Below are 14990 nucleotides of genomic sequence, written 5' to 3'. Positions count from 1 at the left end.
GTAAACTATGCATTTGATCATGTCATGATCTTCAGCAAAGTGTTGTGCATGAGCCCACAAAGGTTTCTAAGTTGGCACAAACAAAATAAAAAAAAAAACAGGCGCAGGGTACAGCTAGTTTATTGATAAATAACAACGTTAGTTTTCAATTATCCGGATATATAATATTCACTTGACGTAATAAAAAAATATTGACATAAAAAAAATGACCGTCAACTCCGACATGCAACTGGAGTTTACTCTTTAAGAACGTATAGCGTGATGTTTAAAAATGTTTTTTTTCTGAAGTGAAACTTCTTTACGCAAACTTGACTGGGGAGTAAGCTGGTGAATTCGCAACGAGATCGTTACGAAAAGTGTGATCTGACGAGGCGAACGGAAGTTGAGAGGGAGATATAAGTTAGTGAAGATAGAAAGAGAATGACGTTTCGTAATTTTTACTTCAGTCGTGTGGTCTAAAGCACACTCGTTTTTTTTCCCACGAGAGTCATTGCGTGAATCTTCACTCTTAGAGCAGGATTGCGTTACTGTTCAAGCGATCTCGCTTATTGGTCTAGTCTTAAACCCTTAATTAGGCGCATTAAGAAAATCACACAATTAGTCGCATGGGGTCTCGAGGGACCCCAAAAACAAGATTGAAAAAGGAGTGTATGAAATAAATAAAACAAAGATTACATTATATAAAATATTAGTGTTTTTTATTGTCTTTAACTTTCATAAACACAAATATAGCTCTGACTTAAAATTTAAACAAAAAATGACAAACTTCTGACTACTGCTAAAACTACATAATTTTGGACTTAGCCGATTCGGTTATTTAAAAAAAAATAATAAGTTTCATTAGCCGATTATTTTTACCTGCAATCGACGCAATATACTCTAAAGTGTTGTTGAGAAACAAATTTACAACACTTATAACATTTGGTTGGCACTTTTTTGTTGTTCTTCCTAGGACACAATGAGCAACGTCCGCGCTTAGATATTGACCGATGCACCGTCTTTTTCATATCATGTGCTTCACGGAGCTATTTCTTTGTTGACGCAGGGACAGAAAGCTGCTAATACGATGCTTTGAGTGACTTTCTATAAGTGCTGCTGCCAATTTTTAAAAAAAATCTGACTTGTATGTGTAATATTCTTGTTAGTATTCGGTCTGAGTATGACAAATGCGTTGATGCCAGATAACTTTAGAAGATGACAAAATATAGCCAGATTTCTACTTCTCTTCCAAAATTATAACTAGTGCAAAGTTGTTCATTGCAATCGACGTCACTTTTGCCACCGATGATTCAGAGGATATAACTTTACTATCTGCGAACTCTTCAATTTTACTACCAGAATCATGGGAACTATTCAAAGCGTTGCCGCTTACTAATTTGTCTTCCGAAGCGGAACTAGTAACATCTTGCTCATCGTCGGACACCTCCAACCATTCCAATAACTGCCTATCATTAGCCACTTTAAAAATCAATAAACTGAAAATAAAAAAAAAGTCTGTGCAAATAAACACAAAAATAGGTAAATTAAATAGCCGGTATATAAATACATATATACTAATTTAAAAAATTACCAATTTACTAATATAAACGAAGTAAAAACATAAAAATTAAAACTTACCTCCGCAAAAAAAAAAATCACGTAAGTGGTCGCATGGGGTCAGCGTTCTAGAGAAAAGCGACCAGTGCATATGCGTAGATGTTCTGGAAGCGACTGATTTGCGTACCCTGAGGGAAGTTAGGAAGCTAGAGTGAGCGTGGGCGCGCTCAGATCTCTCAAAGATATATATTTTTCAATTTGAAATGGCCGTGACCCCATGCGCCTAATTAAGGGTTAAACCAAGGGCCTTCCATTGTTTCTTAAGTAGAATCAAAAAATATACTGTTACCGTAGAATTGGTTTCCAGGTAAATAAAGTCGCGTACAACACTTATAATTAATGATCTATTTACCCTTCATTAATATAATTACTGTTTACAATTAGATATTTAACTTAGTTATAATATCTCTGTCTGTGGACAAGCGTCTGACACAGCGCCATCTTAGTTTGACACAAACGATCGTTGAATCTTAAAATAAACAAATTTGAAATAAACGGCATCAATATATTAAAATAAAGCTTTAAATATTTTTTAAATGTTATCTTAAGCAAAAAAGAAATACTAATCAATTACGTTTATTTACTACTGTTATAGTTCAAACAGTTGTCTAACAATACCATTAAATAATAATTAGTAATTAATGTTCTGAAACTGTGTTTATTCATTCGGTAAACATTATCTAATATTACCGTAAATGTGATTAAAAGTTTTGTAATCAAGATAATGTATAATAATGACATAACTCCTTGTTAAAGTTCTTTTTACACTAGTACCTTAAACTAAAACAGTTAATTGGAATAAAGCAAAAATAGGCAATCGAATCGATGTTTAACATTGCATATTTTTCCGTACGTCAGAAAATGATTAAAAACACAAATAGTTATTATATAAATGTAATTAAAACTCAAGATTTGACATGTCAATACACTTTTCACTTAAAATAGACCCAAAAATAATAACGCAAAAATTCGTTAAATAATTTCAATGAAACAGTAAAATTGTATTCTTAAAAACATAGGGATAAAGTACGATACAAATTAACAATTTACATGCGTGTTTCTTATGTTTGAAGTGTGACCCCATCTTTACGTTCCCTCGCAACCGTTACAAAAGATTGATTAGAAAGTGATTTAAGATTGCAATACAAAATAATTTCATCCTTCAACTTTATCCATTTAATGAAGTAGACATTTATTACTTATACGTTATTGTAAACCAGTTTTATTAAAATAAATAAACAAATTGATTAATTTATCAATCAAAAATCTAACCTGGCGCACTTCCTACCGCTATTTTTTTTTTTTTTTTTTTGCAATATTATCACGGTCATTAAACGAAATATTTGTAAAATTCTCGTGTCACAATGTTACAATACTCCTCCGAAATGTCTGGATCTGATTTTTATGAAATTTTGTGTGCATATCGGGTAGGTCTGAGAATCGGCCAACATCTATTTTCATATCCCTAAGTTTTAAGAGGGGGGATTAAATGGGTTAATAAAATATAATTATGGCAAAATAACGTTTGCAGGGTCAGCTAGTATAATATATACATATAAATACTCGTAATTTGGTCGTTAAAGGAAGGTGACTTGATGCCTGTGTTTTAAGTATCAGCTGATTACTATAAAAAAAAAACGGTTTTCGAAACTATTACGATTTCCTTAGATAGAAAACTGGGATTAACAATAAAACCACTATGCTAGTGTCACGAATAAATATTTAAATTTACTTAATACTCATGTATTTTGTTATAGGCCATTTTTTTATTTATGCATACCTGATACTTATTCATACAATTTAAAGACACTTTTAACACAACTCTTTTTATTTCAAGTACGTTAACTGCTGATAAGTCTGGAATTTAGGTTTATTAGGTATTTCACTATATCTTAATTATTTATAAGTAGTTGGTTCTTAAATGTTACCAAGTAGGTACGTTTATAAAAGTATTTGGAACAATATTTAAATTAGATATTCATGGGCTTTTCTTAGGTATTAGGATATACTCTTTAAACGGGATATTTATTTAGTTTATTTTATGTATCGTACCAAAATTGGACTGAATCTACATTTTAGTTACAATAATAGATAAATACGCAAGCATTTTTTTATATCCAATCCTAATTTCTAGACGTCTCTCTTCTTTTAATAAGACTTTTTATATCATTCGCATTAAATTATGTGTATTATCTTTATCAATGGAATAAAAAGTGTTATTAACTTTTTCACATAAAACCATTATCAGCTATGTAAAGCAAAAATTCGTAACGAAATAGTATTTCATTAGTGATAAGCGATAACATACATCGAGCCAATGGCGCGTCAGTAGCTCCGCGGACGTCCACGGGGAAGGACGTCTGTCGAACGAGCGAAAAAACGCGAATAAACGAACACGAAACAATCGAATAAAGAGCAACAAAACGATAAATTCAAAATTAGTGCCATTGTCAATCGAAACGTCATTTATAAAAATTGGCGCTTATTAAAAAAATCTCAAGGTCGCAGTGACATCAGCCGCGAAGTGCAGCCAAGTTTTTGGTATACATTATTCGGTTTAAATTTAATTTATATGTGTGAAAAATGTATGTTCACTAGTTTCAAGTGACTCTCTTCACAAACAAAGCTTATCTTTATGTCTGATTATTTTTTACCCACTGCGAACAATACGATGTTTTCACTCAGCTCTCTTTGAGTTTTCTAAAATGTTTTTTAACACATTGAATTACTAATTTAGTTTTTTGTATACATCTTTTAATGTATCGATCGTATTAATAAACGAACTTGAGACTCAAACATCGTTTATTTAACGAGCTATTTTAAATATTTACATAACTAACGAGGTCTCTTGATACCGATGTTTATTTAAGAATATTAATAAAGGTCTAATATGTTTTTAAGGGTCAGTGCGAGGCCATCCTTGACCTAATACAGTTTCTAGTACACTGGATCGAGTTACTAGAAGGGTTGAAACAGTAGATGGTTGCACTCGGCGACCTTCGGACGTTCGTTTCTTGTGCAGTTCCAAATTCGAATTATTTATTTAATTCCGAATATTCCAAACTTTAAATATTCATTTCCGTAAATCGACAAAATTTTAATATTTGGAATGTGGGTAGTTTAACTTTTTTTCTTTTGATACAGTGAAGTTTTATGTTTTGAAACGTGCAATTTCTAAACAAGTAGTTTTAATATTTTGGGATGCAGTGATGTGATAAAAAAAAAGAATGACATTGATTTAGCAGCGATAACAAATGTCAAAGTGATTGATAACAATGTCGCTTCAAGAGGTGAGTTTTGTTTGAAATTTGAATTCTTCATTCTTTTTTCGAATGTAGGTTATCTGATAAACATTATATCAATGATTACGTAACGACGTATATTTTTATGTAAAAAAGAAAATCTTTCGTCAACAAGACTTTATGTATAGTAAATAACAAATAAAAATATTTTTATTCGACATGTAATTTTTTTGTCTAAAAATTTTGTTATTGGAGACATATAATAGATATACATATAATTTATAATTAAATTTTAATAACAAAACGGGTTCTTTTTAGGTTTGATTTAGATTTTTAAAAAATGTGCAAATAAAAATATTTTGATAGTCCTAAAATATAATTTAGTTAATGGTTAATTATTTTGAATGTTGTGTACTCCGTAATGGGATACATATTAGACAATAATGTAATAATGATTCATATGTAATGTTTTATATGTATTCTGTGGATGTACCTTTATTACGATCCATGTGTGCAAATTAAAATTTAAAAAAAAATTAAACAAATTATTTTAAAAATATATATTTTAAATTTACCTAAAATTTGTGGATAATTTTTTGTAAACATCGTTTTTCTCGAAGGAAACAAACAGTATTCAGTTTACCGGAACTGCTATTTAGATAGTTATCATCCTGGAGGTTTAACTTAAAATATGTCGTAGGTTTCGATACATAGAAATGGAATTATTTTTATTAATTTCGTTTATCCTAAATATTTCTCATGTACCTACAGACAACAGTCGGTTTTAGTTTTATTATTTGCATAAATGTAGTTTTCAGTGGTTTTCCTACACGATTTAATATTTGAATAACAATAATTACATCACCTCCGCTTATAGCGATTCTAATTGTTACTATACAACAACCTACATATACAACCATATAGGTTGTCTAACCTAACAATATAGGTATAGGTTGCCAAGATTGCCGCAGCTAGCTTTACGACAAATTTTATGTCATTTATACATGTAAATAGAAATTTATTTTTGTAAACGTTTTCTAATTTCTTGCTGTGCGTTAACTATTGAATTGAAACGTGCGTATGCGCGTAATTTCCGAGCGACCGAACCGAATTGGACATCATTCATCATCAACATTTTTTGATTCGTTATTGAAAAAAAAGTGCGTGCATACACTCGTGTCAGAAGCGAAACTTCTTTGGCAAACTAATTTTTAAGTTTCGTTTATCTCTAATCTCTAATATATATAAAAGCGAAAGGTCACTCACTCATCACGAAATCTCCGAAACTATAACACCTACAAACTTGAAATTTGGCAGGTAGGCTCCTTATAGGACGTAGACATCCGCTAAGAACGAATTTTACGAAACTCGACCCCTAAGGGGGTAAAACGGGGGTTGCAAATTTGTATGAAAGTCTTATGTTTTTGAAGTAGGAGACTTGAAATTTAAAATATATGCTCTATAGATGATGAAAAGGTGTCCAAATAATGTATCTTTAGAAACCAACCCCTTTTGGGGCTAAAACGGGGGATGGTAGGTTAACTCACTCATCACAAAATCTCCGAAACTATAACACCTACAAAATTGAAGTTTGGCAGGAAGGCTCCTTATAAAGCGCAGACATTCGTTAATAACGGATTTTACGAAATTCGACCCCTAAGGGGGTAAAACGGGGGTTTAAAGTTTGTATGAAAGTCCTATGTGTTTGAAGTAAGAGACTTGAAATTTAAAATATTCGCTCTTTAGGTGGTGAGAAGGTGTCCAAATAATGTATCTTTAGAAAGCAACTCCCTTTTGGGGTTAAAACGGGGGATGGTAGATTGATTCACTTATCACGAAATCTCCGGAACTATAACAGCTACAAACTTGAAATTTAGCAGGTTGGTTCCTTATAAGACGTAGACATCCGCTAAGAACTGATTTTACGAAACTCGACCCCTAAGGGGATAAAACGAGGGTTGGAAGTTTGTATGAAAGTCCTATGTTTTTGAAGTAAGAGACTTGAAATTTAAAATGTACGCTCTTTAAATGGCGAGAAGGTGTCCAAATAATGTATCTTTAGAAATCAACTCCTTTTTGGGGTTAAAACGGGGGATGGTAGATTGACTCCCTCATCACGATATCTCTGAAACTATAACAGCTACAAAGTTGAAATTTGGCAGGTAGGTTCCTTATAGAACGTAGACATCCGCTAAGAACTGATACGAATATCGATCCCTAAGGGGATAAAACGGGGGTCGGAAGTTTGTATGAAAGTCTTATGTATTTGAAGTAAGAAACTTGAAATTTAAAATGTATGCTCTATAGATTGTGAGAAGGTGTCCAAATAATGTATCGTAATCTATATATATATAAAAGAGAAAGGTCACTAACTCACTCATCACAAGAACTCAAAAACCGCTGGATGGTCTATCCATCCAGGTTGGACACAGATAAAATTTGGCAGGGAGGTAGATTATAGTTAGCAGACGTCCGCTAAGAACGGATTTTACGATATTCCGCGCTAAGGGGGTTTAATTGGGGTTGATAGTTTGTATGAAACATATACAGCCTGAAAATAAAACTAAAAATGTTATGTATAGAAAGGTTTTATAAAAATAACTATTAAATTATACCAAATTGTGCCTTTTAAAAAGTTACTCAGTTTGATAGGTAAGCATTTCAAGTGACTGAAATAAAAAAATGATTTGCGTTAAACATCTTAATAGTAATGCATATCTTCATAACCAAAAGGACGTAGTCGCGGGCAACAGTTAGTGTATTGTAAAACAAAGTCCCCAAAAGTGTATGTGATCGATTCGTTCAAAATCTACTGAACGGATTTTCATGCGGTTTCACCATTGGAGAGAGGGCTCCACTATTGGCAAGAGGAAGGTTTATGGAACGGCTAAGCCGATTTTGATGAGAGTTTCACTGGGAGTTTGCCGGGAAAACTTTGTAACACACTGATTTCAACGCGGGCGAAGCCGCGGGCACAGCTAGTATTTATATAAATCTAAAGCTTTAGATTTCCGTTCCAACGCCATCGACAAAAACGTTGCCGTTTCATCAAAACGTTGCCGTTTCATCCGTAGAAAAATTACTGTGAAGTTTCACTTCAAAAACAATCTGTGTACTGTTTTCAAAAGTTTACGCAAATTTCACTCATTATAACGAAACAACTTTTTCGGATTTTATCGCGGTTTATTAAGTTTTTTAGATGCCCGACGTTTCGGATACTTTACAGCAACCATGGTCACGGGAGGATATCCTGCCGTGACCATGTTGTTTTGTTATAATCTGTCATAGATATAGTAAAAAAAAAAAGATAATGCGCGGCCTTTGTTGTTAGTGAAGCCACAAAACTCGGCTCCTTCAAGTAAATACACGCGATCACGCACACATATGCATCAAACTACGCTCATTTTCGTTAGTATGTCACGAGGCTTCATACAGTAACTTTGCTTATAAAATGCCATCTTGTGTGATTAAATGGTGCAAAAACAATAACAAAGTAAACAAAAAATCTGAAGGAATATCATTTCACACGTAAGTACATATAAAACTTTAAATTTATTGTTATTCCAAAATAATATTGAGGTTATTCGGAACTTAAAATTTCAATGTCACGAAATGACGTACCACGGGAGTGTTGCCAGTAGTTCTTTTTTTCAATACCCCAAAATGTGGGTAAGTAAATTGTACGCAATCAGAAAAATAATTAAGTAAAAAGTAGATATAGTTATTTTTTTTTTCTCGTGTTATTTTATGTTACATAAATTGAAAATAAAAAAATCAAAATATATTTATGAATTATTAACTCGTTTGTTTTATGTTTTAACTTTTTACAATTTTTGAGTAAACTAGGTACATACTAGGTAAATTTCATGGTTTTAGGTTTCCAACGAATATTTTAATAAGAGGTGAATGGATAGCGGCTGTAAGACTGAGAAAATGACCACGATTATGCTGACCATGCGCATAAAGTCAATTTAATACGATTAGTGATTGAAAAATATTTGAACATAAGACTACATCATATTAGTAAAATGCAAACAATGACGATGACTCTGAGTTCTAAGCGACAAAAATTTTAAAAACTTATACAACATAAAGGATTCTAGGTTTAAGAAAAATAGTTAAAAAAAACCGACTGCAAACTGAAAAGAGATAAACAGAGGGGATAGGAAGTGTCCATTCATACGATTATCTTACGAATATATTTTTTTATTATTCTACCGATTTTTTGTTTTATTTTTAGTAAATTTATTTAAAACTATAAACAGGTTTTTATTTTCACATACCCATTTTACCTATATTAAATTAATTGTTTAATAAAAAATTTAGGGACTTTTTTTAAAAGGTGTCAACACTTCACTCACTCACACATCTTTAAAAAAGTGGCTTCAGTTTTCTGTTCTAGGTGCGTTATCTACCTTTTTTTACTTGATCTATGTAATCTGTATACTGTCACTCACAATTTTTTTTAGAGCGGTACGAAAATCATCGATTCAGTTACATAGTATGTTTCATACTTTATTTAATTTAAGGTCAACAATTAAAGAAATATAAAATATATACTTTATGAATTAAAGTCATAAAAGCTGTTTCTTGTCATGTAAGAAAGTATTGTCAAATAAATGTCAGTGCTAAGGTGCATTGTGATCTGGATTTAAAATGTATGTAAATAAATACATATATACAATAACGATAGTAATATAATATGATAGTGTCTGTCTGTGTTATGTTTCTAGTTTCTTATCGGCCGGATGCACAATGATTTCTAGTATAAAATTACTAATATTCATAAAATAGCTCTGAGATACCTCCCTATCTCCCTCTACGTAGATTTCTTAGGGCATTAGTTTTCAAAAATCATTTCCCAATTTTCACGTAGTTACATCTCATACATTATACTCTTCGTTGTCGGCTAGCGTTCAGCGTCACAATATTATATGATATATATATATGTATATTGCCCAGCGGCTTCACACGTGTTAATTCACAACAAAACGAAACACAAAAACAATTTTTCAAGTCCAGTAATTCCTAATTAGCTCGTTTAAACAAACAACCAAACAATATTTTCAGCGTTGTGATATTATTTATTTATTAAAATCTAATCTATATACATACTAGCTGACCCTACAAACGTTGTTTTGCCTATAATTTAGGGGTATAAAAAATAGATGTTGGCCGATTCTCATACCTACTCTACATTCACACACATTTCATAAAAATCGGTCCAGCCGATTCGGAGGAGTATGGTAACTAACTACTTGTTGGTTATTGAAACTTCCGGGAAACAAAGCAACCTCATCGAAATTTGAGACATCCTAAAAACTCTTAAATATTTAACTGTCGTTACAACATTAGTATCATATTAAGCTACAATCGACGTACCAAATGTCACTGCAATCGGTATAATATTTTTTTTTTTGCGTAAAACAGTAACATACGATCATTTATACTCACAAAATTTCTCATTTAAAATAATAAGTATATATACTAGTAGGAATTAGTTAGGTATATATATTTGGGTTATTATAATGTATTTACAAGAACACGGTGAACACACAGCGAACAGAGAAACAGAATTTGTAAGCTCACAATTAGCGGCCGCTAACTTTCCAAGGACCACGCTTTTAAGTTCAAGACCTTAGAACGAAATCATCTTTAGAACTGACATAATATAAAAATTTAATAAATTTGTACATTTTTTGATCATGATCATTAATTTTTAATTTTACTTTCTAATAAAATTGTTTTAATAAAAAATATACCTAATATACTTCCAAAAGTTTTTGTTTTGTTAAAAAATATTTAGAGTTTGATGCGCGGTGTTAAAAGGGGGGATAGAGTCGGTAATGCGTTTGTGTGTTGGTGATACTCCTAGATTATAAGCGTGTCTATAAGCTACGGTGTCCACTCACTATCAAGTGGACCGTTTTCTTGTTTGCCAACATAGTGGTAAAAAAAAATCCGATTACGTCGACTTTCAAACGTTTAGTTAATTACGAGATAAGTTAGTCTTAAATGTGGTTTTGATTAACGATAATATATTATTGTTTATTCAATATAATAAAATGAACAAAACATGTTGTCTGGCACAGCAGAAGTAATAGAAAATAAAGACTTATTTACGAATTTACGATATAAATATTTATATAATTTTTTAGTGGCTTGATGAATAATAATGCTCACAAATCTTAGATTACGATAAGCATTTAACTTACAAGTGTAGTGCCAGTTATTTAAAAATTATTTTTTTAAGAGCCTAACGTTTCCTTTCACTGAAATTTTATTTTAATTTTATTGTGTAACTGTAGCTAATATTATGTAGTTAGTACAGGAATTACAGTTTCAACTCTTGACGGAATATTTATAACTGTTTTCTGTAAAAGAGTTGTTTATTTCAATATTATATTTATAATTATGTTTTTAACATAAGTCGTTGGTATAATTTATAGTTGAACGTTATATTAACTATATTTTATCATGAACTTATAACATCACTCATAGCCTCAGCAACGATAGCCTTGCCCTACTCTTTTATTATAAATTCGAAAATTCGAAGAGATAGTTCTTAATCTTTCAAAAAATACAATAAAATTTGGTCTGTTGACATTCGCGAATCCAGAATATTAGCTAACATTGGCTATCATTTATCCCCATATTTGTACGCAATTCAAAGTTACTTGGGTAAAACTGCGAGGTAACGCTAGAAGATTACATAAAGCTGTATATGCATAAAGATTACGTTCACTATATAAATATAAACTCGTAAACTTGCTGCTTAAATTAATCTCCATATTATATACTTATTTTTGCTAAAATTACAACTGACTTCTAATGTAGCTCCTTAAGAACTATCTTTAGTATATTCCCTACAATAAATTTAGTATTAATTCGCTGCCTCGTTTGTTGAGCGACTACGATAATAATTCAATGAACTTACTATCTGACTCACATTCGCACATAAGGTGCTTAACCTCTGAAGCAAACTCTTTTTTTTTTTCATCTATTATGGCATTTACTTTTTACATACGTATAATAACATATGGTAATAATGAATAGCTGTAGTTTTGAGTAAGTAAATTTGAAATTACGTTTTTAAATTTAGAACTGTTATATTGACAGTTTCTGTTATATAGAAAAGTGTGTGTGTGTGTGTACTTATATGCACGTAGGAAGTTATACTTCATTGGCTAGCCAACTGCGCGTTGCTAACTTCTTTGTTGACTAGCTAACTTCAGGGTCACGGTGTGCGCGCGCATCATAAAAATTTACTCTCATAATTTTTCCCTAACACGCCAAAAGAAGTATAACTTCAAAAATCAAAAGAGTACTGCTGTCAATTTCGTTTATTTCGACAATTTAATATTCACAAAAACAGATTGTCAATATCGCTCTTATATCAGATAACTAAAATCAGATGACACAACAGACTGTCTTGTCAAAAAAATGTAGAATTTTGCTTTTCTTTTTCGTATTTATTTGATTTCGTATATGCTTTTCTTAACATATACCAAACAACGCTATGACTACAATACACCTCTACATATAAACTTACATTTATATAGATGTACGAGCTACCCGTAAAAGCTTCGACTGTTTGCTAATTTACAATGCATGTTCAAATATTTGTTGTGTTATAAACGGTAAAGTATAAAAACGAATTTTAAAAAATACACATTTACTGACTTATATCTCCCTTTCAATTTCCGTTCACCTCGCCCGATTACACTATTCGTAACGCTCTCATCACACATTAACCAGCTTACTCCTCAAGTCAAGCGTACGTAAAGAAGTTTTAGGTACTTCAAAAATATTTGCATTTATACGTGAGTAAGTATTACCTACTTTAGGTGATTTTATATTTATACATAATTATGTTGCATACAATTTAATTATAGGTACTTGATTTAATAATTTATTAATGTGGACAATCTTATACAAGCTAAAAATGATTATTGAAAATCACTTTCCTATACATACAAATAAATAAAATTGGGGTGCCTGTTTGTAATATTAAAATAACCGCTTTTTACTAAATGCATATGGAAGTATACACGGTACATATACCAGAACAACATTTTGTACAATTTTTGTCTGTCTGTCTGTTTGTTTCGGCTAATCTCTGAAACGGCTCGATCGATTTTGACGGGACTTTATAGCTGATGTAATAAATTTATTTATTTTATAACTCTGCGAACTGAACAATAACTTTTTTGTTAAATCCTACGCGAACGAAGTCGCGAGCACAGCTAGTTTTTAAGTAAATTTCGTATTAAAATTCCTTTCTATATCTTTCTAAGTCTGTGTATTCCGGTAACGCGCCGTTCGCGCCCTTGCGGCTACTGAAGTAAACACAAAGTTTCCACAATCAATAGCGGGGTGTGGTGATACCGCTGATTACATTTGTTTCCAACCACCTTAACTCACCACTTACCAAATTAAATACCAAAACTGAGAATTATGTTCATACAACTTTGATTTAAGGTTTTGTTTCTTGAATTTTTTGTTACTTGATAACTTTTATCATCGAGAAATGCTGTTTGTTGTAGGTACTAATAAGGGAATGTTTTATCGTCGGCGTAGACTTAATTATAAAAGGCTTTATAATGATTGGAAATTATTCTCTATATGTGTGTGGAGAAATTCCATCAACATCTCTGATGATTTCTATACTTTTCAATATAGTAATAAATCAACGAAATATATTCCGAATCATCTGGCACCATACAAAAGCAGCAGGGTTGAAAACTCGTTTTTTTGTGTAAATTTTAGTGTATGACAAATTTTCAAATATTTTTTTAAAGTTAGTAACTTCATCCTTATCATAGAAGCTTGTAGACAAATATACAAGCATATTCGCTTTACTATTTGAACAGGAAATGATTTCCTTTTTAATTAAATATTATTTATTTATTGCTGTGTGGTTACGGCAATGAAAAATATAACCAACCCCTCTCTTTCCGTGGGTGTCGTAAGAGGCGAGCGACTAAGGGATAACACAGTTCCACTACCACCTTGGAACTTAAAAAGCCGACCGATGGCGGGAAAACCATCCAACTACTGGCAATGAAATAGACAGGCCGTAGACGGGCAGCAGCGTCTTCGGTGCGACAAAGCCAGCCCTGCGGTCACCAACCCGCCTGCCCAGCGTGATGACTATTGGCAACACACAACAGTTCACACCATTTTTGGCGTAAACTTGTGGAAGCCTATGTCCAGCAGTGGACTGTGACAGGCTGAAATGATGATTATTTATTTAAAGTCAGCTAAGAAATATAAACAACTAGCTGCACCCTGTGCGCGTTACTACGCTTTTTTTCTTTCTTTTTTTTTTGTTCGCGTTGCTGAAGATCATGACATGATGAAATGCATAGTTTACGATTCTATAAAGGACATACAGACAAACATTCATTTTATATATATATATATATATATATATATATATATATATATATATATATATATATATATATATATGCTTTTATTATAATGCTCCTATCGTGACCATGTTTGCTGTAAAGTATCCGAAACGTCGAGCATTTAAAAAAACTAAATAAATCGCGATTAACACAAAAAAGTTGTTTCATTAATAATGAACGAAATTCGCGTAATCATAAGAAAATAATGTTTTTATGTTATATATATGGAGGTAGGTACATAACTATTTATTCTGACTCAATTGACATCAATTGCTGTCATCAGTTACAGACAAACAGAATTGATTGTAAATTGACATATGACATATACCAGAAAACGATAACATACATTATTACATGAATATCACAAATTTATTTTAAACTTTGACAATATAAAACTTATTTACAATTCACAACTCGAAAACAATTATTTTTACAAATAGTTCCGATATAAATCGTATTCGCTCGGCGTGTTGATTTAAAGTTTAATAATATCAAATTATCAATTATATTATAATTTTTATAAAGTAGGTATGTACTAGATGTGAGCTTTGGTTTCACCGATCTTAATTTAAGAAAAAAAAACCGGTATTAAAATGTTATATAGCCTATAACCTTCCTCAGGAAATGAACTATCCAACACAAAAAGCAGTTTTCAACTCGATCTACTGACAGTTGCTGAGATTAACACGTTCAATAAAAATAAAAAAAATCTTGACAGACGTTTATACTTCTTTGC

The 14990-nt window shown here is 31.6% G+C and overlaps 1 protein-coding gene across 1 annotated transcript in view; it reads left to right on the top strand.

Annotated features, from left to right (window-relative positions):
* The first annotated feature begins 4871 nt into the window (after nt 1-4871).
* Nucleotides 4872-14990, top strand: part of LOC123655766 (nesprin-2-like) — a 34144-nt gene continuing 24025 nt past the window's right edge. The window contains exon 1 of the mRNA XM_045591519.1: nt 4872-4886. Within this exon, the coding sequence (XP_045447475.1) occupies nt 4872-4886 (15 nt within the window). The remainder of the gene's footprint in view (nt 4887-14990) is intronic.

Source organism: Melitaea cinxia, chromosome 8 (genome assembly GCF_905220565.1).
Source record: "Melitaea cinxia chromosome 8, ilMelCinx1.1, whole genome shotgun sequence".
Classification (NCBI taxonomy): Eukaryota; Metazoa; Arthropoda; class Insecta; order Lepidoptera; family Nymphalidae; genus Melitaea; species Melitaea cinxia.
The sequence above is the reverse complement of the archived record's forward strand: the minus strand, read 5'-3'. Positions and strand labels throughout refer to the sequence as shown.